Source organism: Eschrichtius robustus, chromosome 1 (assembly GCF_028021215.1).
Source record: "Eschrichtius robustus isolate mEscRob2 chromosome 1, mEscRob2.pri, whole genome shotgun sequence".
In the NCBI taxonomy this organism is placed as follows: Eukaryota; Metazoa; Chordata; class Mammalia; order Artiodactyla; family Eschrichtiidae; genus Eschrichtius; species Eschrichtius robustus.
In genome coordinates, this window is record NC_090824.1 from 126,670,969 (window position 1) to 126,696,385 (window position 25,417).

The 25,417-nt window shown below is 51.4% G+C and overlaps 1 protein-coding gene across 4 annotated transcripts in view; it reads right to left on the minus strand.

The window, feature by feature from the left end:
- Positions 1-25,417, minus strand: part of IGDCC4 (immunoglobulin superfamily DCC subclass member 4) — a 37,798-nt gene that overhangs the window by 8,716 nt on the left and 3,665 nt on the right. For 3 of the 4 annotated variants that reach the window (XM_068553760.1, XM_068553749.1, XM_068553781.1), the window contains exons 2-13: positions 19,373-19,714; positions 18,531-18,672; positions 11,830-11,966; positions 10,323-10,463; positions 6,930-7,085; positions 5,791-6,204; positions 5,092-5,256; positions 4,407-4,544; positions 3,353-3,523; positions 2,124-2,363; positions 1,871-1,972; positions 181-364 (exon numbers count right to left, since the gene is read on the minus strand). In XM_068553760.1, the coding sequence (XP_068409861.1) occupies positions 181-364; positions 1,871-1,972; positions 2,124-2,363; positions 3,353-3,523; positions 4,407-4,544; positions 5,092-5,256; positions 5,791-6,204; positions 6,930-7,085; positions 10,323-10,463; positions 11,830-11,966; positions 18,531-18,672; positions 19,373-19,714 (2,332 nt within the window). The remainder of the gene's footprint in view (positions 1-180; positions 365-1,870; positions 1,973-2,123; positions 2,364-3,352; positions 3,524-4,406; positions 4,545-5,091; positions 5,257-5,790; positions 6,205-6,929; positions 7,086-10,322; positions 10,464-11,829; positions 11,967-18,530; positions 18,673-19,372; positions 19,715-25,417) is intronic. The other variant, XM_068553770.1, reaches the window with a different exon arrangement.

The window sequence follows — 25,417 nt, forward strand, 5'->3', positions numbered from 1 at the left end:
GGACTCCCTTTTTCCATCTGTCACCATCTGGTCATCAGACCCTCAATGTGCCCCCAGTTTAACACATGAGTCATGAAATGTCCCTGAACCCCAGGTCCCCTCTCCTCATCACCACCTGCTGCCTTCTTCCCCACCGTCTGCTCTTCCTCCCCATTCACAGCATCAGCCCCCTCTTCCCACCTGGTGTAATAGGTGACCAGGGAGGCATTCCTGAGCCCCCAGGGGCTGAAGCGCACCGTGTAGTTGACAATCTTGACTGTGGTGAAGTCTGGTTTTTTCCACCGAAGCCAAATGGATGTGGAGCTGTTTGATTCTGCATGGACATGGGCGGGGGGCAGGGGTGGCCCTCTCTGGATGGGCAGGTCTGGAGGGTGAAAATTAGAGTGTGGGAATGGAGGGAGGATACTCATCCCTTAATATGTATAGTGGTTTGCAGTTCCCAAGGCACTTTCTTTTACCCAGTCTCTTTTGATCCTGTGAGTTGGATAGCACCATTCCCACTTCACAGATTAGGAAACTGAGGCTCCCAAGAATTTAAGTGATTTTTGCCAAGAGCATACAGATAGCAGACTGTGGAACACTAGTATGTAGGAATGTAATAGAGAGAGACAGCAAATCATGGCAATTAAGAGCACAGATTCTGGAGCCAGGCTGCCCTGATTAAAATTCCAACTCTGCCACTTAGTAGCTGTGTGACTATGGATAAGTTAATTAACCTCTCTGTGTCTCCATTCCCCATTCTGTCAGTGGGGCAGATAATAGTACCAACACCTCATAGGGTTGTTATGAGGATTAAATTAGTTAATGTTTGTAAAGGACGTAGAAAAGTTTTATGGAATGAATGTTTGTGCCCCCCCAAAGTTCATATGTTGAAATTTGAACATATGGGGGGGTCCTGTCTTAGGGATTAGTGCCTGTCTTTGCCTGTTTAGGCTACTATGACAAACAACCATAGACTGGGTGGCTTATAAACAGCAGAAATTTATTTCTCACAGTTCTGGAGTCTGAGATTAGGGTGCCAGTGTGGTCAAGTTCTGGTGAAGGCCCTCTTCTGGGTTATAGACTATTGACTCCTCACTGTATCTTTAGAGCAGAAAAGGGAAGCAAGCTCTCTTGTGACTCTTATAAGGGTGCTAATCCCATTCATGAAGGCTCCACCCTCATGACATCATCTAATCCTAATTACCTCCTATTACATCACATTGGAGTGGAGGGTTTCAGCATATGAATTCTGGGGTGACACACATTTTCAGTCCATAACAGTGCCCTTATAAAAGAGACCCCAGGGAACTCTCCAACCCTCTTTCTGCCATGTGAGGACACAGCGAGAAGACGGCCTATGGTCTATGAACCAGGAAGCAGGTCTTCACCAGACACTGGCTCTGCTGGGGTCTCGATCTTGGACTTCCCGGCCTCCAGAACTGGTTGTTCAAGCCACCCAGTCTATAATGTTTTGTTGCAGCAGCCCCAACTAAGATCCTGAGCCTCAGTTTCCTGGTGGGCCACAAAGGGATACCCTCTCTGCCTACAGCAGAGGAATAATCTGATAGACAGTGCAATGTAGGTGGATGTATTTTAAAAATTGTTTAAAGGTCAAACTTGGAGTCAGAAGTCACTGATGAACCATGGGGTTTTTCCAAACCTTCCATATTAGCACTGTTCATGGATAATGAAAACACGGTAACCTACAAGACAGTGCACAAGCTGGAGCTTCTCTCTGTGACCTAGAAGAGCCTAGTAGAATGGGTTTGTGGGTGGCTGAAGCTTCCAGACAACCTGACCACCAGAGCTGGCCCAGAGGAAAGGGAAAGGAGGCCACACACAGACCTGCTGACTGAGACCTCCTCCCCCGCTTCCCCAGCCCCCTCACCTGGGGTGGGAGCCTTTTCCGTCTTGCCCTTCCACACTGCCGCATAGCCATCCTCGTGTTTGTTGAATGCCACGAGCTTCACCTCGTACAGCTGGCCAGGGACTGGGGAAGGTCATGGGGGTCACTCACTGGCTAGAGGAACCTCTGGGGTCATTCTCTCATCCCCAGAGAGATTCCATCTCCAACCACTGACCCAGCTTGTCTCCCGCTGGAGCTATATCCATCTCATCCCTCCCCACCTGGCCCTCCTCACCTAGCTGGGTCAGCTCATACTGCTTCACTTTCTTCTTGAGCCGGACAGGCCCCACATCCCAAGCCTGGTCTCCACGGCCCCCTGGAGGGCTCTTGCCATCTGCCTCCTCCTCTTCTGTCCCCACCTCTCGCCAGTACAGTTTGTAGCCAGAGATCTGAGCGGGGTGAGCGGGTGGCTGCCATGATACGACCAGGGACTCCATCCTTGCCCGTACCTTCAGCTCTGCAGGGGCAAAAGGGACTGGGGGCAGAGGAGCAGGAAGGGAGGAGGAGGAGGAGGCCAGGGAAGGGAGGAGGGAAGAGACACGAGGAAGCAAAAAGCAGGAAGACAGCACTGAGTGAGAGCCTTGCCAGCCTTCTCCCAATGCATCACCATTCAGCCACCAGCCTAAGGGCCAGGCCCAGGCTCAGTCTAGAGGACAACTCACTCTTCCACAAGTGCTGGGAATGCAGGGATGTCTCCTGGGCATTTGCAAAGAGGTTAGCAAGGAGCACCTCTGGGGCAGGGCTGACAGTACCTCACTTAGAGTAGGGCTCTAGAATTCTTCTGAAGGAATGAATGCATGAGTACCGGCAGGTAAGGGTATCACAGGGATTGCTAAAGCTGGGAAGGAGGGATGGAGCCATTGGAAGTGGGGAGCCCTACTTGAAAGCCTAAGAGTGGGCAGCTCACTATGTGTCTGATGCTGTTCTAAGCACTTTGTACCATGTATTTTAACTTTATTCTCACAACCCTATAAAATAACAAAAATACTATTATCCCTGTTTTACAGATAAGAAAACTGAGCCTCGTAAAAGTAACTTGCCCAAGGTCACACAGATAGTACCTGCGACAGGTTTTGACTGCGTTTAACCACTCTACTATTGGGCCTCTCAACCAAACCCACAACAATCATAATCATGGAAGCAGCTACTATTTAACAAGTTTTAATTATGTACTAAACATTTTGTTTACATTAATTAATCCTCATGCCACACCTGGCAGTAAATGAAGTCTTAGAGTTGTGAATGGTCTGTCCAAAGTCACACAGCAGATGGAAAGGAAACACGAGCTCAGGGGTGTCTGCAAAGGCCAGCCCTTCGCCTCTTCACCCATCCTCCCTTGCCCATCGAGCAGGGGGAGCCATGGAACATCTCTGATGGAGGAGGCGGCTGGGTCTGGTTTCCAAGGGCAAACATACACCCACACAGGCACACGCATCACCCCGACTGTCCCCTCTGACCCCGTACCGTGGCTCTGGTTGTGCACACTGGGCGTCCTGTGCTGCATCCACTGGGAGGGGGCCCCGTAGCCCGTCCCTGTGCCGGCCGAAATCCGCACTCGATACACCTTGTTGGGCTGAAGCGAGTTCAGTGTAAACTGTGTCTCGTTCCCTGGCACCTCGGTGGAGAAAATCTGATCTGCTGGGACAGAAGAGACTGGCTCTGGGTGGCCACCTAAGGACCAGGACTCCTAAACTCCCCTACACTGACTTTTCCGCCTCAGGTCCTGGGTCCTCAGGGCCCATCGGAGCCTGAGACCCTCAGTGCCCGGAAGGACTCCACGCTCCAGGGCTGACTCCTGGGCCTCCAACTCTGGCTGACACAGCCATCAGCCTCGGCTCAGAGCGGGGAGAATCATGGCACACACCCCCCACCGCCCCAGGAGCTGTCAGTAACCACCCCACGCACTCACCAGGGCGCGGGCACGAGGCGCTGGCTGTGAAGGCCATCAAGCACCGCCTACCTTCCAGAGCCCTGCCAACCACCCAAGCCCCCTTCTTCACCCTTCCTTCCCTCCCTCCCCACCCTCATCCTGGCCCCCAGCCACTCGCCTTCTCCAATCTCTCCATCCCTTTCACACCTCCTCCCCTAGATTCCTGACATCTGTCCTAACACACACCGCCCCCCCCCCACCCCCGCCATGCCTCATTTCTCTCAGTCCCACAAGCACACCCTCCACCTCCCTATCCCTCATCTGCTTTTTGAGCTGGAAGGGACCCCAGGGATTACCTAGGTTACCTGCCTCATTTCACAGACAAAGAGACTGAGGCAGGGACTCAACAGGATTACGCACCGAAGCTGTAGAGGAGGTGGGGCTAGACCCCAGGCCTCCCCATGTCTTGAGCTAGCCCACTTCGCCTTCCTTTTCTCTCCTGCCCTCCCAACCCCCAGCCCACCTTCCCCTTTTCCAGGTTCACCTTGCCCTACTCCACAGCTCCGCTCAGGCCCCCAGCCACTCTGATCAACCCTTCACACTAATGATTCCCAGCCAGGTGGGGCCCCGTGTCCTGCCCCCACTCACCTTCCTTTCCCAAACCGTACTCTATCTTGTACTTCACCACCTGCCCATTGCTCAGGCTGGGGGGCAGGGGCAGCCACACCACCCTGACGTCCGAGGGGTTGGGGCTGGACAGGGAGAGCTGGGGCGCTGCACTGGGGACTGAGACAGAAGAACATCAGCGTGAGCTCTGCTCCACCGACGTGGAAGGTGAGGCCCAGGAGCGGTCAGAGACTTGCCCAGGTCACACAGCAAGTCAGAAGTAGGCCCAGGACCAGGATCTGAGGGAGGAAAGGGAGCCTCTCAGGGGAGCCCCAAGCTGGAGATGAGGGGACATCCTTCCCACCCTGAAGCCAGAATAAGGTTGGGGGCACAATCGTCTACATCCGATGGATTGTCACTGGCTCCTGTCTGACTGGATGGTACGTGGGTGTCGGGGAGAAGGGCCATCTGATACAGGCAATCATGAGACCTGGGCTCAAGTCCCAGCTGTACTACTGACCTTGGGCAAGTCACTAATTTTCTGGGCCTCAGTTTTCCCAACTGTAAATTAGGGAGAAGAACCCTCGCCCACTCCCTTACAGGGCACAAAAGATGGCATAAGGCAGGTAAAAGTGCCTTGGCGAACACTAGTAAAGAGAAGCTGAGCTACCACCCCCAGGGAATTCTCTGGGCCCCAAGGTGCCCACTGCAGGTGCAGAGGCCCTACCATCATCCAGTGTGTGGACCAGTGCTGGGGTGGAGGTGCGGCTGGCGCCCAGCTGCGAGTAGGCCACCACATAGAACTCGTAGTCTGTGTTGGGTTCCAGGTCCCGAACCTGTAGCTCAGTGGTGTCATTGTTCACTGCAAACTGGTATTCCACATTGTCCATGCCTGAGTGGGTTAGGGTTAGAGGACTAACGGTCTGTCACAGGGCAACCCCCGAGGGCTTGCCAGCTGGAAGCTGTCTGGGGACCCTTCATATCGTCCCAGTCCCTAGAATAGCCTCCTTATAGCTAAATCATTCCAGATAATCTCGGTGGGAGAGTATAAACTCCCCTGACTTCTAGGTCCACTGTATTAATTCCTCCACTGGTTAGGAAGTCTCTTCCAGCCTCTAACTGAAGTGACTCCTGCTGCAATTAACAAGCTGGCTCCAGGACCATTGGAAAATGGCTCCAAGCCATTTTCCCTGCGAGGAGAAGCATCCTCTCCCTCCTCTCTTATAACAAACTGTGGCTGAGGGAGAAATGTACTAACCCATTTCTACACAGGTCTCTCCTGTGGGCTCCCACCCCATCCCGTTCTATCCTATCCCCAAAGGCAACCCTTCAATCATCCAGCCTCTGCCGCGCCCCCCTCCCCCCTCCCCAACCAGAGCCCCCGCGTAGGTCTTTGCTGGGGCCTCTTAGCCCCGGGGAGACTTACCCCGTGCCTTCTGGTAGTGGAGGGAGAAGCCGATGATCTGCTCGCTGTGCAGCTCGGGCCGCTCCCAGGCCACCAGAACGGCGGAGCTGCTCAGCGGCGTGGCGGTGACCCGCGTGGGGGCGCTGGGCAGCCCCTCGCGCACCACTACTGCCAGAGGCGCGGCGGCGCACGCCGTGCCCGCGCCATTCTCGGCCACGCACTGGTAGTAGCCGGCGTCCTGCAGGCCGATCTGCGTGATGACCAGGCTGCCGCCGCCGCCCTGCACCTTGACGCGCCCGTTGGGCCGCAGCGGCGCTCCGTCGTGCAGCCAGCGCAGCGTGGGCCGCGGCTCCCCGGACGCGCGGCACACGAAGCGCGCGGTGCTCGCCCGCGTCCGCGACAGCGCCTCCGGCGCCTGCGAGATGACAGGGGCGGCTGGGGGAGGGGAGGGGGACGCTGACCGCGCGCTCCGGCCACTAGGGGCCCCGGCTCCCGCCCCCCAATACCCGACGGACTCCCGCATCCCCTCCACTCATTCTAACCTCTTCCTGACTCACCCGTCCCCCCAAAATACCCTCGGCAGTGCAGCTTTAGCTCTCTTCCGCCTTTTACCCCAGCCCCACACTGACCATTCTCTTTCTCTCTCCGAGTTGTCCCCAGGCCTCCTCGGCCTCCCCTAAATACCCTGGTTCCTCCTGGATCTAACCCTGCTCCCGCACTTACCATTTCCTTCTCCCCTACCTCCCAGAATCCCTTACCTATCAGATTTACCCCTCTGCCAGCCCTGAGCAACCCTGCCCCCAGTTTTCTCCACTCAGACCACTCCATCTCCCCCCAGTAACCTCAGTCCCACCCCTCCCCACATTACCTGGGTCCCACCCAGACCACCCCTCCCCTCCGCCCCCACTCCATCCTCCAATCTCTTTCCACCACTTCCTCTCCTCTTAATTACCTAGTCTGTCCCCTGCAATGCCCCACCCCCCGCCCTATCCCTTTTTCATCCTCCAGCACCGCCCCTCAGTCCCTCTGACACACCCACTCGCCCCTTTACGCCCTTCTCCTCTCCTCCCGGCCTCGCCCTAGCTAACCCGCCCTAGTCCGGTCTCCCCCACACCTACTCCGCGGTCCTTCGCCCTCCCTCACCCTCCTCCCCTCCTCACCCAGCACGCGGAGCTCTGCGGCTGCGGTTGCGAAGTCGCGCGTGCGGGGCTTGTTAGCTCGGCAGACGTAGACGCCAGAGTGCCGGGGCTGCGCGCTGGTGATTAGTAGGTTGGTGCGGCCCAGGACGATGACATCGGTGGAGATGGGCTTCCCATCTGCGGGAGGAGGGAGAGCGCTGGAGGGGGGAGCTGAGGGCTGCCCCTCCATCCACCCTCCGGACCTTGGGAGACCCTCTACACCCGGGTTAAGAGAACACAACAATCTCTGGCTGGGATCTCATTTCCTCCACTTGCTAGACCGATGACTTCCTCTGAACCCTTAGTGTCTCTGTCTGTAAAATGGGGAGATAGTCCCTCGCTGGAAGGGCTGCTCTGAGAGTGTAACGAATAAAGTCTGTGGGACTGGCTGGCACAATGCAGGCACATAAGAGGTGCTCGGTACACCAGTCAGTTATTACTATTACCATTATTATTAAATTCATTTCTCTCAAGAAGGACACTCCTCCCATATGGTCTTAGCCCAATGCTATGATGAACATATGGCTGGAAAGGTCTGGACCAGAACCAAAGATCTGAATCTGTGCAGACTTTTATCTTGATGTGAAGTGAAAACCATTTTAAAAGCCCTTCCCTTATGGACCTGAACAGAAAATCCAGGGAAGAAATGCAAATGGCCAATAAACAAAAAAAAGTGTTCAACTTCACAAAATCAAAGAAATGCACATCAAAACACAGATGTTCATTTTCACCCATCAAATTGGGAAAGTTTTTTAAAATGCTATGTTGCAATGCCTGAGAAAGGGTAATTGCTGATAGGGCTAACAAGGGCTCCACCTTGACCTTGAAGCCAGGATTCCACTTGTGGGCACTCTGTGGTGGGGAGCTGTGAACGGGGCTGATCACTGCAGTGTTAACTGTAATAGTGGACAACTGGGAAGGACTTAAAAATTCAATAGCAGGAACTAGCAACTTAAATTATGGTGACATTCAAATGATGGACTATCATAGTTATTAAAATTATTTTCGAAAAAGTTTTAAAGATGGGGAGATGTTTATGATATATTGTTGAATGAAAATAGGACTTGGAACTGTAAATATAGCATGCCTTCAATTTTTGGGGAAAATGTACATGTGCATAGAAAAAAATCTGGAAGAAAATATGCTCGTATGTTAACAATTTTAATCTCTGAGTGGTGGGATGTTTTCTGTTTCTCCTTTTCCCTAGTTTTCTACAATGAATACGTACAACTTTTGCCATCAGAAGAAAACAAAACAAAACAACAAAGCCATGCCCCTCCCCTGACTTAGTGGAGTAAGTTCCTAGAAAAGGAACAGTGCCCAGGGGCAGGAATGAAGTCCATTTCCAGCTTCTCTCTTCCCAGTCTCTGTCCAGGAGTGCTATTAGCAGAGTTTCTCCAAGTGAGATCCCAGAACCACAGGTGTCAGGACCCTCTGGGACAGCAATTCGCAAATCCTTACTGTGTACACAAGTCACAGGATCTCAGGAGACCTTGTTGAGATGCAGAGGCCTAGGGCACCCCAGATTCTGCATTTCTAACTATGCCCAGGAGGTAGGTCCAAAGACCACACTTTCTGTAGAAGGACCTCGGACACTTGTTAAGCATTAAAAATCCTGGGTCATGACTCTCCAGGCATAAATGGAGGGAGTCTGCAGTTTTAAGATGCTCCCTGGGATTGGGATTGACATATAGTACACACTACTATATATAAAATAGACAACTAATAAGGACCTATTGTATAGCACAGGGAACTCTACCTAATACTCTGTAATGACTTATATGGGAAAAGAACCTAAAAAAGAGTGGCTATATGTATATGTATAATTGATTTACTTTGCTGTACACTTGAAACTAACACAACATTGTAAATCAACTATACTCCAAAAAAATTTTTTTTAAAAATTTAAAACTAAAAAAAAAAAAAGAAGCTCCCTGGTCATCTTGATGCCTGGTCAGGATTTGAGAAACACTGATAATAGAACTTCTGGGTGACACCACAGGCTTACCGCAATAATAGTATGAGGGTCCTGCTGGCCCCAGGATCCCCCTAACTAGGCAAGTGTCACAAGTCCAAGGAGGCCGGGCAGGTCAGGGAGGCAGAGATACCAGCACTGTTCTTTCTCATCAGCTTGGTGGGGGTATGTAGTCATTTGGGTTTTTATTTTTCTTTAAACTCTATGTATTCATCACAATATAGTCTTGAATGTGAGATACAAACTTACAAAAAGGAGGCAGTGTGGGGTCGTAGACTGAACCAGGGGAAAAAGGGTAAAAAGAGCTGGGTTTGAGACTTTCCGGTGGTCCAGTGGGTAAGATTCTGAGCTCCCAATGCAGAGGGCCTGGGTTCGATCCCTGATCGGGGAACTAGATCCCACGTGCCGCAACTAAAAGATTCCGTAGGCCGCAACAAAGATGCCGTGTGCCTCATCTAAGACCCGGCGCAGCCAAATAAATTAAAAAAAAAAAAAAAAAAAAAAAAAAAGACCTGGGTTTAAGACTTACTTCTGCCATCAACTTGGCGCAAGTCACTTCTTATCTCAAATGGAAACAAAAATAATCCTTGCTTTTCTTCCATACAGGGCTGTAAGGGGTGGTGTACCAGAAAGAGAACAGGCTCTAAAGTTTGGGTCCTGGCTTTCCATCTTCCTCTCTGAGCCTCAGGTTCCTCATCTGCCCACTGAGAATAATAGCCCTGGCCCCTACCCTCCTCCAAGGGCTCCAGCAGGAGAGTAGGTTGCATGCTCAGTAGACTGCAAGGTGACGTTTGGCCGGCACCCTCATTACCCTGATAGCATCGATAGCATCTCCTGTAACGCATTCCCACTTGGCACTCATCACTTGCTGCCTGATACTGTCAAGCCTCTAGTCATGGATGTGTGCTTATTTCCCTCGCACAGACTGTGAGTTCAGAGGGCAGGCCCCCCCTTTTTTATTCACTGTGCCCAGCATGAAGCCAGGCACACAAAGGTAGCCGCACACTGGGTGGACCAGGAGGTGCTGTGTAGTTAAACAGACCAGCAGAGGGTCCAAGTTCCACCTGACTCGCTGGCCCCTTTCCAGCTCTCACACATTCACTGTTGTGAGGAATGGAAACATAACGTGGAAAACCGAGCCCAGTGCCCCACCCCCCAAGTGAGGTCTCAAGAGTGATTTTGTGAGTGGCAGACTTAGCGCGCTTCGTAAAGGAAACTTGCTACACGGACTGATGATTAATTTTGTCCAGGCTCCCTACCCACACTCAGCCCTGGCACAGGAGTTAGTTCCTACCACACCAAAGGTCGGTGACTATTGCATGGTCACTCCTTGACTTGGGGATGCGTGAGATGCCACACCCTTCCTCTCCCATGCCCTCAGGTCCCCTCCCTCCACTTACCTTGTCGGACCCAGGACACGAAAGGGGTGGGGTCAGCAGAGGCCACACACTCCATCACCACACTCTGGCCAGACACCACGGTGGTGTTCTCCGGGGCTGCCACAATGACCACGTCCTGCCCCCCGATGGATGCCAGGGACCCTGGAGAGAGGGCAGGCCAGCAGGCAGCCTTACCATCAGGCGTCTTCACATGCAGCACCTCACCTGATGCTCACAGTCACCTGGTGAGGCAGGTGGGGCAGGGAGCAGCCAGGGTTCCGGCTGACAGATGGGAAGGCAGCTGCAGAGTTCGGCAGAGCTGGGACTGGAACTCAGAGCTCTTTCTCTGGGAGCCAGGAGAGGAATAACCTGACCTCCGACACACCACCCCCATTCTTCCCTGTCAGATTGAACCCACCCTCCAGGCAGAGAACCAGCAGGGTCAAGAGTAGACTTGGAAACAACTATATATACCCCAATTTAAAATAAAAGAAAAAAAAAGAGTAGACTTGGAGTCTGGACTTGGAGTCAACAGTTATAGTTTCTAGTTCTAGCAAGTCCTTTCTCCAGAGCGCCTCGATTCCCACGTGGGAAAGGCAGGGGATGGGTTCGAGTTTCTGCCAGCCTGGCAGCCCCCTGAGCACTAATTCTCTGCCAAGTTCTCAGTGTGACACTGGGTCCCTGGGTCAACATGGTGAATACCCGGTTTGTCCAGTAGGTGGAGGCAGAGACCCCGGGCACGGAAGGGAGAGCGAACCAGACTCAGCGCGTCAGCTAAGCCCTAGGAAGCAGGGTAGGAGTGGAGGTGTAGGGGATGAGGAGGGGGATGGGAAGAGATGAACGGAGGGGCGGGGTCGAGGGGAGATGCCATGGCAAAGGGAGGCAAGGGAGAGGCCCTTGTGGGAGGCCCGGAGTGAGATCTACTGAGCACCTGCTAGGCACCAGGCACTTCCCAATCTTATCTCAGCGATTCTCACCACCTCCCTGAGCTGGACATTTGAGAAGGAACCCAGGGTCACGCAGATGGTGAGCAGAGAAGGCAGGATTCAAACCAGGTCGTTCTGACCCCAAAGCCTGTGTCCTTCCTACTGCATCACCCTGGGAAGGGAGATTTTCAGAGAAATGGAGAGAACACGAGCCCCAGACCATGAGGAGCCAGATGCACAGCAAGCAGCAGCAGGGTGAATCCCCTTCAGGGCACACAGAGGGCCGGGGACCAGGGCTTCAGGGCACCGACACTCCTCCACAGACGCCTCCCCTCCCCCCCCGCCCCCGTCCCCAGCCCTGGACGCTCCACCCAACTCAAGGGAACACACAGCCTCGCAGGAAGAGAGCCCTGAACTGGGAGTCTTGGGTTCCTGCCCCAGTTCTATCTCTGACTTGTTGGGTGGCCCTGCCTTCTCTGGGCTTTATCGCTTCGCCAGTCACTTATTTGAAGGCAGGCCTTGGACTACTTGAGGCCCCTCCCAGCTCCAAAATGGCCGACTCCAGAAACCCCCAGGTTTCCGCACCCAGCCAGCCCCTTTACCTCTGTGGGCCACGCGGAGTAGGGCCTCCTGGCTGAAGCGCTGGTTTGCTGAGTTGGTGGCCACGCAGCGGTAAGAGCCTGCGTCACCTTCCTGAACGTCCAGGATCTGGAGGACCCCATTGGGAAGGGTGATGAGCCTTGGGAAGAGAGAGAGCGCACCTGTGAGGTGGGCAGGGGCTCCTCGTGGAGGGCAGCATGCCCAAACAGTCCTGGACCCACCTTCCCCTCTGGCCTGAAATACCTAGAGCAGTTCCCTTTCAAGCTTCACTCATAATAAAAGAAATGCAAATTAAAACTACAAGATACCGTTTTCACTTATCAGATTAGCAAAGGTCAAAAGATTTTTTAAATTTATTTATTTATTTATTTATTTATTGGCTGCGTTGTGGTCTTCGTTGCTGTGCGAGGGCTTTCTCTAGTTGCGGCGAGCGGGGGCTACTCTTCATTGCGGTGCACAGGCTTCTCATCGCGGTGGCTTCTCTTGTCGCAGAGCACAGGCTCTAGGCGTGTGGGCTTCAGTAGTTGTAGCACGCAGGCTCAGAAGTTGTGGTTCGCGGGCTCTAGAGCACAGGTTCAGTAGTTTTGGCACATGGGTTCAGTTGCTCCGCAGCATGTGGGATCTTCCAGGACCAGGGCTCAAACCCCTGTCCCCTGCATTGGCAGGCGGATTCTTAACCACTGCACCACCAGGGAAGTCCCAAAGGTCAAAAGTTTTTGTGTTTGTTTTTTTAATTTTCTTTTTGTTTTTTCTTTTTCTCTTTTGGGCCACATAGCTTGTCCAGTCAAAAGGTTTAATAACACCCTTTGTGGTTGAGGGAATGGGGGAAGGCAGTCCTGTCTTGGTGGTCATGCCAAATCAATACACCCTCTTTCAAGGGCAAGCTGGTGATATCTTACGATCAAACCTGCATGTGCCTTTTGAACCAGCAACATCACTTCAAGGACTTCATCCCACAGATATTCTCGTACATGTACACAAAAACGTATGTCTAACGATATTGACTCCAGCCCTGTCTGTAACAGCAAAAGACTGGCAACAGTCCAAATGTCCATCTGTAGGGTGGGAACTAGCTAAATCGGTCTGGGTACATTCACACAATGGAATGCTAGGCAGCTGTTAAAAGGAGACAGTTCCATGTGTACTGCTATAAGACCATCTCCAAAATATGTATGGTACAGAACAGTGTGTGTGTGACGTGTACACTTATATGCTTTTGCACTGAATGTCCCTGGTAATAGTGGCTATCTCTGGGGAGGGGACCTGGGATTCTGGGACCTGTCAGTGGGAGATTTAATTTTCATTAAATAACCTTCTGTATAGTTTGAATTTGTTTACCCCCTGCCTGTATTACCTCCTCTCTCCCTGATAAAATCCCTTCTATTCACACTATCTCATCTGAACCTCAAAACAAGCCCAAGAGATAGAGGGGATCACAGCCTTCATTTTAATGGTGACAAAACTAAGTCTTGGAGGGAGTAGGGTATTTTCCCAGGGTCTCACAGCTCGAGCAGAGTTAAAACTGGAACCTAGGGCTTCTGGTGCCAAATCCCACGTTCTTCTCACTTGCTTATCTCAGCAGCCATTAGATGGCTGAGAATGCCAGTGAAAGGGACGTGGTCTCCAGCAAGTCCCAGTCAACATGTACACTACTGAGGAGGGGCAGGATGGATGAGAGTGGTGTTCTCCACCCTTTTGGTGAGGGTTGGAAAGCAGTTTGGGCTAGAAGAGCCCAGAGACCTTGCTTGAGAGACAGTGCAATCCCAGGCAGGGAAGTGCCCATGGGAGCCAGGGTGGTGGGAAGCAGAATGGGCTCTGGCCCAAGCAGGGAGGGAGTGGGTCTTCCTGAATCCTCTAGCTGTGATCCCTGCAGGGTCAGCTCGAGGATGAGAATTCTAATTTCTCACTAGAGCAAGTGGCCTGTGGATGTAGGCTAGGCCAAGGTCAGGGAGGGAATGGGGCAGCTGTGCACTTGGTGAAGATCCCTTGGCTCGTGGGGAAAGCAGGGTATGAGAAAAATCTAAACACAGGAGAAAAGAACTAGCTCAAGGGTGTTGGGAGAGAATTCTGGCCATGAGCCTAGAAATCTGCTGTGGCCCAAAGACTTAGAGAAAAAACATAAACCTGCATCACTCCTTCCCTCAGCCCACAGGCAAACCCACCTCTGCCCCAGAGTCTTACCCTCAGCTCCAAGAGCTGCCCACATCAGTGCTGGGACCCACAGGGGAGAGGGGACCAGAAGGGGAAGGGTGGTTGGAGAGAAAATCCTGGGCCAGGACCCAGCCTGTGCCATGGAAAATTTGATGGGAAATGACAAGTGGGGAAGGACAAGCAGGACCCATCTCAGAAACAAGGCCCCCATCCCCATCCAGGTCTCCTCCACCTAATATTCTCTGCCTCTAAGACCCTTCCTCCTTCCTCAGTCTCCATAGCTGTTGTCAGCAGGATTCACGCCAGGAGCTGCCCACACTTCCTAACCCCAACGTTTCTCACTCTTTCCAGGGAAATTATGCTCCAGGTATCCAAGAGCTAATACCTCCTTTGACAAGTAACGTTGCCTTAATTACGTGTGTTGAATGAATGAATGCGGGTGTGGTGCTGTTGCTAGAGCCAACACAAGTGAAATGGAACCACTTTTAGTGTTCATTTAAAATCTTCTGCTTTGTTAAAATGTGTCTTAAAAAGCTCTGTCCTTGGAAGAATGTCCAAGACATATTGGTTAGTGGGGGGAAAGAATTCACAAATCAGTGTTTATGAAGCAATTCTATTTTTGGAAAATAGATAAATGATATGCTAGGATGTGTGCGGAAAGAGTCAAGGGTGGTAACGCTCACGTCATTCGTGGGAGGTTTTCTCTGGGAGTGGGGTTACTGTGGGGCTCTTTTTTGTTGCGTTTTTAAATTTCTTGGTTACAGTGAACATTTATTAGTTTGGAAATATAAAACTTAAAAAAATCTAAATGGAAAAAAGCATGTGCCCTTGTACACTTTGTTTTGTAACTCCTGGCTCTAATGTAAAAGCAGCTGTGGCATAGAGGAGAGAATTGATTCCAACATATGTGATTTTTAGCAAGTGACATCACATGTCCAGGCCTCAGGTTTCTCATCTGAAAAATGGGTTTCATAATTCCTGCCTACTTCACAACCCCAACCCTGTTAATGTGTCATAAGCTCTCATTAGATAATGGTAACAGCTATCTGTGCTCAGTTTGTAGGTGACTTTTTTCCCTTTAAGTTAGTATGTTTTATCATTTTAAAATGAATTGAAATTTCAAATAAAACAAAATAGCTACTTATAGAATGAAAAGCAACCTCTAGCTAAAAGGAAGGGACCATTCTCTTTCCAAGCCTGAGCCTCAGCCTGCTGCCTGTGCCCGCAAAAGGCTACTTGGACCCAGGGATTCAAGAACAGAGGAGAAATGACAGCTGCTCTGAATTTCCTGAGGGCCAAGGAGCCTCCACCCTGAGCCGTTCAGAGATCCACCCAGGGAAAAGGGACACTAGCCGAGGGTCACATGAGGCTGACAGACACGATGGGCCCTAGGAGATGGGTAGGGCAGAGGACTGGACTAGGGAGCCTGCAATAATTAAATCCATTAGTGCCATGGTTTTAAAGTGTGAGTGAATGGTGATAACAAAATGATTTCAAGTGGATCTAGACACAGGTTTTTATTCCAGTGGTTATATATTTATTTTTATGGCTACCTTCTATTTAAGGTCAGTGCTGCTGGTTTTCCATTTTACTGCAGTGAGATAATGTTCCTTTTTAGTATGTATTAAAGTTACAAAAGAGAGAGTCGATTTGAAGAAATGTATTAAATGTTGTATAAATGGTTGAGGGATGGCCAAAAATATGACAGGGGTTTGTGAATGCCTGCGATTTGGGAAAGAAACATTGTTCTCATTGATTACTGGTTCCCATGGAAGAAAAATTATCCCCTATCATTAGAAATTAGTATAAGTATCAGGGAATTGCCTCAGGGTCTAGTGTTTACCATCAGTTCCCAAAATATGCACATAGACCCTGACAGAGTGTGCTTATTAACTGCATATGTGCACAGCCTACACCAAGGCATATGGTCTCCTTCAAATCACTGGGTTGAGTTTATGAATAGCATATTTCTATGTGAACTCTATCTGGGTATGTGTAAAAATACATACCTTGGGCATAATCAAGTTGCTGTTTTAGATATTTCTTTATTCCCCCCCACACACAATGTGCTGGGACATGTGAGCCTGGCTTATTTATAGATGAGGATCACTTTTCAGAGGACTTGGGGGCAAACACTCCCAGAGGCCAGGAACTGGCAGCTCCAGCCTCCTGGGAGAGGCCTGAACTAGATGTTGGGAGGTGAGGGAACTCCTCTGTTTGCTGAGAAACTTTGGGGTAGTAACTTCTCTGCTCTGAGCACAGCTGGGCCACTCCAACTCTAAGCCAGCCTGCAACAGGAGTTTCTTCAGACCCTGTGGCTTCCCCACTCCAATCACCAAATCATCCACCCCAGGGCTCCGCTGTCAGATACTCTCAGCACTAGCTGTGTGACCTGGGGCAATTGACTTCTGTCTCTGATCCTCAGTTCCCTCATTTAAGAGTTCAGATAACTGTATCTGCCACAGCCATACAGATAGACCTGGAAGGGGGTTCCTTATGTGTTAAGTGAAAAAAAAGAAGTTGCAATATAATCCCATTTTTGTTTTCTAAAAAAAGGTGACTGAACAAAAAATCCAGTATGTACAATATGATCCAAAATTTTAAAGAGAATATTTATAAACATACAGGGGAAAAGTCCAGAGGATAGACATCAAAACTAACAGAGGCTTTCTATGGGTGATAAGAAGACGAGCCATTTTTGTTTCTTCTTTTTTGTTTATATGAATTTGAAAAATGCATCTAATAGGAATATAAACTAAAAGTAAACAGAGGAAAATATGAAAACTAAGGAACACTTACCTTGAAGGATCATGGGAAGGATTAAGTGAGAAAACACAGCTCTAATTAAGTGAAGCCTCTTGTGACTTTTAACGCGGGGAGAGTTTTCTGCTCTCTCCCACCCTCTCTGGGGGCTGTCCCAGGAGTAGACTCTCACTTGGTTCTCACCCAACAACTCTGTCACAGCGGTGAGAGGCTCCACATTTAAAAGGCATAGAACTTGGGACTTCCCTGGTGGTCCAGTGATTAAGACTCTGTGCTCCCAATGCAGCGGGCACGGGTTCGATCCCTTAGGTCAGGGAACTAAGGTCCCACAAGCCATGAGGCACAGCCAGAAAAAAAAAAAAAAAAGGCATAGAACTTAAAATGTCAGTGCTAGGAAGGCTGGGTTAGCATTCCCAAGGTCTCCTCCCTGGAATGCTCATTCCTAGGATGTTAACAGGGTTCCTGCAAGAGGGGCTCTGGGCAAATGAGCCTAGGAAGCATTTGGTTAAACAAGTTAAACAGGTTTCTCAGTACAGGGCTTCTCAGGGCCTTGTCAACTCCAAGAGGGAGATTTATAGGCAGTTTCCTCATCTTATTTGACCGCGGAGTACTTTTTTTTTTCAAGAATCATCTTTAGGGACTAACGTTGTAAAAAAGAACACACTTTGGAAACCATGATCTAATCCAACCCACTGGATCAGTGGGGTTGACTGATCACCAAAGTCAACAGGATCACTTTTATCTTGACTTCTCACCCTTCTTCCTCACTTAACAACTGTTGCAGAGATGTGGCCTGGGCCTTTTCTATCTAGAAGTTTCCCTTACACTTTCACCCCTACCTAGACATGGGCAAAAGTCAAAGGAGCTGGCACAACTCAATACACTGAAGACAGGTTAGTTTCAGGGCAGGGAGATCTGGAAACCAGTGTTTCTGAGCCTAAGGAATCCCACCTCTGCTGGGAGAGGAGAGGGTGAGCTGGTAACTACAGCTAGAGAGATGCAGGGAGAGGACGGCAGGGTGGCTGGGAAAGGCCTTTGGAGCCACATTTCCAGAGGTGTAAGCCTCCATGTGGTGGCAGCCGAGTCATGAGTCCAATTCCAAGACCACAGATGCAAATGAGCCTCGTGCTTTCTGGACATGCTATGTGTACATCTGGGCCTTCCCAGGAGGCCGCAGTAGGGATCAGGTCCTGGGTCTAGCCTCTGCTTCTCTTCTGTCCTAGAAACCCTTCCCTAGGATTGCTCCATTGCCTTTATGGGGAGAGAGGAGGGTGAAACAGGAAGGACCTCTACAACCTGGTTATCAGATGCTGCACCCCACTGAATAGAACTGAGAGAAGAAGAGAAGTTATGCATCCAAGGTAGAAACTCCAGAGGAACCTGCAAAGGGAAACCCTCCCAGCAGCCTCTGGGCCCGGAACGAACAACAAACGTTCTGCCAATGACTCACCGTGTGACTTTGGTTAAAGCACAGCTCTTCTCTGGCCCTTGGTCTCCTTCTCAATAAGGCAAGTGGTTGGACTACATATGCTCTGAAGGACTCGATAACTGCTCTCTACCGAAGCCCCATAGCTTGGTGGGTGGCTTTCCTCCCAGGGAGCAAAAACTTCTCACCCAACTTCTCTTTGGGACCAGAAATGGGCTGAGTATCAGGTGATGGTTGGCTCCTAAGTCAGTCTGGACAAACGGAGCCACCCTGACTCTAAGAAGCCCAGTTCCTGAGCACATGCCAGAGCCCTCCTTGGCTGCCCCCTGGGACCCACTCTCCTCTTGCCCATAGGACACTCACCGAGGCTCCTCAGGCACCGTCACCTGGTCCTTCTCCCAAGTAATGACAGGTGCTGGCAGCCCTTCGATGTGGCACTGAAACCGAGCGGTCCCGTTCTCCTCCACCGTCTGAGACTGCGGGTGCAGGGAGAAGCCTGCAAGTGCTGGGGATGAGGACAGTGAGAAAACGCAGGGACAGGAGAGGAACACAAGAAAGGAGGCCACAGCGAGCAGAGACGGGAAACATACACACACACGGACACAGAGAGACACAGGTTGACAGAAACACATGCAAAAAAAGTTCAGACCACCGGAGACACAGTTGGAAAGAGGCAGTCGGAGAATAAGAAGTGGTGATGACTGGTCAGATGCTGCAGGCAGAATGAATTCCAAAGTCCCCCTGCCTTACATCACCATATGGTTGGACTACAGTAAGATGTGCATTTCTTCTGGCCCCCAAATTTTTTCCTGGTGATCTGTGCCTCCCGAGAACCCCCCAAGAGTGAGTGAGCTGGACAACACAGCTCGGCTCTACACACTCCACCTGCTATGGGGGTGGGGAGCACCTCTGTGCCCCTGACCCGCTTACAAACCTCTCTGGCGGGCTTCCTGGAGGAGAGCACAAGTCTAGACTCTCAAACTCACAGGGAAGGAAAACGAGGAGGAGCAGAAGAGCAGGGAAGAAGTGAGACTGTTGAACAGTGAGGCAGACAATACCAGGAAGGGACCCACTGAGCAGGACAGGAGGCAGGGAAAGGGGGCGTGGCTCAGAGACAAACCTTTGTGCAAGCATCTAACTGCAGACCCCACTTCCCACACCCCATGTCTTATGGGCCTCAGCTCAGTCCAAGATGTGGCACTTACTGGCAAGCTTGACCACCGCAGCCTGGCTGGCCACCACTCCAACAGGGCTTCGGGCCAGGCAGGAATAGCTGCCCTCAATGACCTCTGAAGCCCCAGGGTCAGTGCCGTCGGGAGCTGGCAGCTGGGATAGCCACAGGGAGCCATTGGGTAGCAGGCGAAGGTGGTTGTGCTCGGGCAGGATGCCTCCATCCTTGCTCCATGTGACGCTGGGGGGGTGTCCTGCAGTAGCCGCCCCCAGACCACAGTCCAGCACCGTGGCTTGCTCCGGGCCCAGGATCACTTGCAGCGGCCCTGCTCCACAGCTCAGTGACACGGTCGTCTTCCGGGGCAACGGCTGCTCCCCTGCGTAGAGGAGGGGACACCAGGGTCATCAGTGTGTGTCCTCCTACATCCCACAGCCTCCAGAGCCCGAGTCACCCACCCCGGGTCGAGGAGGGCAAACCTCAGAGAAAGAGGTCTCATGGAGAGACCTGTATCTGGATCTTGGCTCTGCCTCTGACTAACTGTGATCTTGGGCCAACGGCTGCACTTCGTTCCCATCCTTCCCCCGCTGCTCAACTTCCTCATCCACAAAATAACACAGTTCTTAGCAAAAAAGTAGAAGCAACCCAAATGCTCGATCACCTGATGAATAGATAAATATATTACTCAGCCATCAAAAGAAATTAAGTACTGATACTTGCTACAACATGAATAAACCTTGAACTTTCCTCAAAGTGAAAGAAGTCAGTTACAAAATGCCACATATTGTATGATCTCATTTCTGTGAAATGTCCAGAATAGGCAAATCCATAGAGACAGAACGTAGATTAATGGTTTCCAGGGACTGGGGAGAGGGAAGAATGAGGAGAGATGGCTAAGGGATCGAAGGTTTATTTCTTAGGTGATGAAAATGTTCTAGAATTAGATAGTGGTGATGGTTGCACAACCTTGTGAATATACTTAAAACCACTGATTTGTACACTTTAAACGGTGAATTTTGTGGTATGTGAATTGCGTCTCAATTTAAAAAGACATAGTCATTCCTTCCTCAGAGGGCTGTTGTGAGCGGTCGATGAGATGCTGTGTGGTAAAGGAGTACAGCACAGTGGCTGGCCTGGCACAGAACTGGGGCTCAGTAATGTCATTCCCTCTCCTGGAATCCTACAGATTGTCTTGACCACTATTACCCGAACCACTTCTGCCGCAGCGACTGGAAGAGGTAAGCTCTCCTTCCTGCAGCTGATTCCCCCAAAGCCACGCAGCAAGCCAGTGCAGAACCCAGTCCCCTGACCTTCTCCAGATGCCCCAGAAGAGCCTGCAGCTCCAACACTGCCCTGGCCGCAAAGGGAAGAGCAGGAGAACAATGGAGGACGGGAATGCCATCCCAGGGTCAAGGCAAAAACACACAAATGCCAATGTTTATCATTTTAACCAACATCTCAGCAAGGCCCAGTAACCGTTATTCATAGAGAAATAGCTGGTTCTCTTCCAGTTGTATCTTCCAAACGGTTGACCTGCTGCCTTCCTGTCCCATAAAAGCTCAATGGCCCAAGGTGCCCTCTTATCCTCTGGCCTGACACCTTGCTTAAAGGCACAGTGGTGCATCTGAGAGTGAGCCAGGGACAGAGGTGAGGACAATGGTCCATACTCATTACAAGGCAGGCCAGGGCTGACAGAGCCCTGTCAGGGGCATGCAGAAAGCACAATGGCTAAGGACTCCGGCGACCCTCAGTTCTAGACCCGGCTCTGTCACAGTCTAGCTGTGTGGCCTTGGGCCAGTCACTTCCACCTCTGGGCTCTAGTTTACTCAAATGTAGCGGGTGATGTCGAAGATTCTGTGATGGTAGGATTATTCAGTGAACTGGACTCACCTACTCCTGAACAGAGAGAGAACATCATCTAGACACACCCACAAAACTATAGACACGACCTGCCATACCTAAACACGTGCTCCCCCCGTCTCTGCCACACTCATCAACACCTGGACACACATATATGCCAACACTTAAACCCCTGAAGAGGATCAAGACTGAGGGGAGAAGAGAGGTCCTAACTGGCTGAGATAAGGAGGCCAGGGCAGAAGCCAGGCCTCTGACACCACAGTGGGAAGGACAGACAGACAGGGTCTGAACAGGCCTCTGCCTTTCTTAAAAGCTCCGCTGGCACCTCCAGCTACACAACTGGGCTCAGCATTACTAGTGGGTGCAGCGAGGAGAAGGCAGCCCTTGCCCTCACCCAGTTTCCAGTCTAACTGGGGAAGCCAAACTGGCATTCGCATCACTGAGGGCCATGTGCTGGGGTGGAAAGAGCATCTGACCTTGGGGCAGAAGATCAAGGTTCCAGTCTGGCTGCTCCACCTACCAGCTATGTGACGAGCCACTTTACCTCTCTGGGGCCCAGTTTCCACATCTGTAAAAATGAAGGCGATACTATGGAGCCTGTGAGGATTAAACAAGATGATGTAGGTCAGGTCTCCAGCCCAGAGCCTAACGGGCATCAGTCAAAGAATGGGAGCTCATTCTTTAAAGGCACTTCGTAAACTGGAAAGGGATGTACAAATGCAAATCGCTATTCTTAACATCCAGTCCCTTCCCTATCTGAGGCCCTGGATTCTGATGCAAACACGGTGGGGGGAAGGCCAGCCCGGGCTCTAAGCCCAGTGGCTTCCAATTGCCCCATTCCAGCCGCTGAGCAGTCGGTTTGAGTTTCAGGGGAGAAAAGCCCCACATGACACGAATCCCTGAGCCCTCCGGCAGCCTCCCTACCCCCCAAAGCACGTCCGGGGCTTGGAAAATCCCCCGCTGCGCTGAACAAACAATGTGAACAGTTGGGGCCCGAGCAGCTGCTGGGTCTGTCAGCAGCCTGGGCTCCAGCGGGCAGGACGGCGGCCAGAGGGGCCGGGGCTTGCTGGGGAGCCCAGAGGAGGCTCCGATTCCCTTCCTGAATATTCATGGATCAGCAGATGTCTGGCTGCCCCACCTCGGAGGAGCCCAGCACCAACAAGGCGAGGCGGAATGGGAAACCAACAGGGATGTAGATGTGGGGAGAACCCGGGATCCCTGGGGGGGTACAGGGCTGTGCCAGGAGCCCAAGCCGGCCCACGTTGATGGAAACGTATGCAGAGCCTGAGATTGCTCATTTTATAGATGGGGAAACCGAGGCCCAAAAGGGGAGGTTCTCACCTCTCTGGGAGACAGTCTGAGGAAACTGTTCTTCTTGGACATCCTGGGCATGAACCCAGCATTGAGGAGACAGTTGCTCCCAAATAAGAGGGTTCTCTCTGCCCCATCACCCAACCCAACTTCTGTGCCCAGGACGTGCATCCTTAGGGGCTCACCTCAGGTGCCACATCCCTCCGTGAAGCTGCCCCTGCCTTCCCCAGGGAAGGGTTTTCCTGGGTCTCACATCATGTAGCCACTTGGAGGTCCCTTACCCATTCTTCCTCTTGCCTTCTTGCCTAAGGCGGACCATGGGATGTGGCGGGACAAGCCTTGGCCTGGGGTCAGAGTTCTGGGTCCATCATGGGTTGTATGACATTGGGTCCGCTTTCCTCCTTTCAGCCTCGGTTTCCCCAGTCTTAAAATGAAGAGTTGCCACATTTCTCATTTTCACCAAAATTCTCCCAGCGGCAGAGGAGAACGTACTCAGGAGGCTTGCTGACTACCTGAAATGTTTTTATTTTTAAACCTCTGGCACATTTTGCATCCTATTCCATTACACAGCAGTGTTTGTTTTAATGTAAATGTGGTTCCTACACCACCAAATCTTTTTGGAAAAGTGATGCTCTGGGGAGTGGAGCTTGTTTGTCCAGTGGTTTCGTGGCTGCCCCTTTCCTGCCACCCCCCAGTCCCCTGTCATGGAGGACCACCAAGCCCCTCCCAGGAGCACTTCTCAGTGCTCCCTCTAAGTACTGGGTGGACATAGTGGACACTTGCTGTTGGCCAGCTTTCTGCCTCGAGGGGAACTCCCTCTCCCACAATCCCTTCTCCTCAGTCTCCTCGGTGGGACCCTGCCAGAGACATGGAGCTTCTATGCTTAGGAGCCCCAGGGCCATCTCTCAATCTCCTTCTTCTGACATTATTTTACCCATTTACAGGATAAATTAGATTTTATGAGGCCAATTAGAACCCAGACAGAAAGGAGATTCGCTGCTGAGCCCCAGGGCCAGCTCAGTGCTGTTCCGTGGGACTAGTGCGGGCCTGGCATAAGCCAGGGTTCCATTCTTCAGTGAACTCTCAGGAGAGAGGCTGGGACTGGGGCATGGGGTGGGGGACAAAGCCGAGATGCCTCCTTCATTAAGCCAAGAACTTGCCACAAACATCAATGCCTTGTCATTTTTGAATTTCAGGGCCCACCAGATCTACAGCTTGTTTTCGGTCCACATGGGCAATTCTCCATGACGCCATCACCACTCTCCTCTCCCAGGAGACACAAGTCAGTTTCTTCCAGAAACCTCCTTCCCCACCCCCCACCTTGGCCACCTCCCTTACCACACACTAAGCCCCTCCCACAACAGCTGGAAGGAGAGCTTGGGACGGTTGCCTGGGACACAGGGAAGGCAGCGTTCCCTTCATCTGTGATCCTCAGGAGACAGGCTCAGCCTCAGCAGACTTGAGAGCAAAGCCACTCAGCTTGACCTGCCTACCTCCTGTTCCCTGTCACCCTGGGTCCCCGCCAGACTAAACCACTTCCCGTTCTCTGAAAGCACACTGCTGTTCCATGCGTTGCCTATGCTGCTCCCTCTTCCTTCAGTAGCTGTGCCATCCTGGGTTCTGATTTAGACGCCTCTCCTTTTTTTCTGCCCCATAGGACCCTGGGCACCTGGGTCATTGCAACTAGCACTCTAGATTTTTGACTTGTCTTTCTGCCAGTGAGGCAACAAGCCCAAGATTATTGTCCTAGTCAGCATTCTAATTCCCTAGGACCTAAAACACTGTCTGGCACATAGTAGGCGCTCAATAAACAGTTCTTGAACAGATGAGTGGACATGCGGAGACACACTCAAAAAGATAAGACACAGAGCCCCTCGTGCTTTTCCAAGCCTCAACTTCCTTATCTGGAAAAATTATAGGAACTCCCTTCAGGGCTCGGGATAATGTGGATAATATACGTGGAAACTGCCTAGCATACTATGTGGCACCTGTGAGACACGTAACAAAATGCTTAAAAAGCACCAAGACAGGGAATTCCCTGGTGGTCTGGTGGTTAGGACTCCGCGTTTTCACTGTCGTGGGCCCAAGTTCCATCCCTGGTCAGGGCACTAAGGACTAAGATCCTGCAAGCCGCCTGGCGTGGCCAAAAAATAAATTAAAAAAAAAAAAAAAAGCACCGAGACACAACAGCAGACTCACATTGAAAGAAACTCTTGCACTTGAACATTACCAGGACTGGGGAGCTCACTACCTCACCTCTTCTGCTATATGGATAGTCTGATTTAAAATACCTTCCTTAGACTCAAGAGGGAGGAGATATGGGGATATATGTATATGTATAGCTGATTCACTTTGTTATAAAGCAGAAACTAACACACCATTGTAAAGCAATTATACTCCAATAAAGATGTTTAAAAAAAAAATACCTTCCTTGTGTGCCCAACCTTGTCTCTCTTATGCTCCATTCATTTGCCAGAGCTCCAAACTATGTGACAAGATAATGAGCCCCTTATCTAACCATCTGGAAGTCTTGGCTCTGCACCAGCTTCCATGCTCAGGTCTGCACCTGAGAGAGAATTTACTGAGCCTCTGCTTCCCGGACCACAGTGACCCCACAGCCCCTCAAAGCCAGAGGAATGCCTCAGCCTCAGCAGTGAGGCACTAGTAGCTGGCAGCCCAGCCAGCCCCAAGGACAAGGATTCCATTTCTCTGCATGTCAGGCCCAGGTCATCCTCTCTCTGGTTTTCTTCTCTCCCCCCAGGTGCTGTCACCTGCCTCTGACCAGGCTGGGGCTGGGGTCCTCCCCCGTCAGAGCCACTCTTCCTCTTCCTTCCCCCCAACCCGAGGAGCTGGGAGCCCCCAGGCCTGCTTGGCAATGACATCTGTTCTGCATCTGGAATTCTGTGTCAAG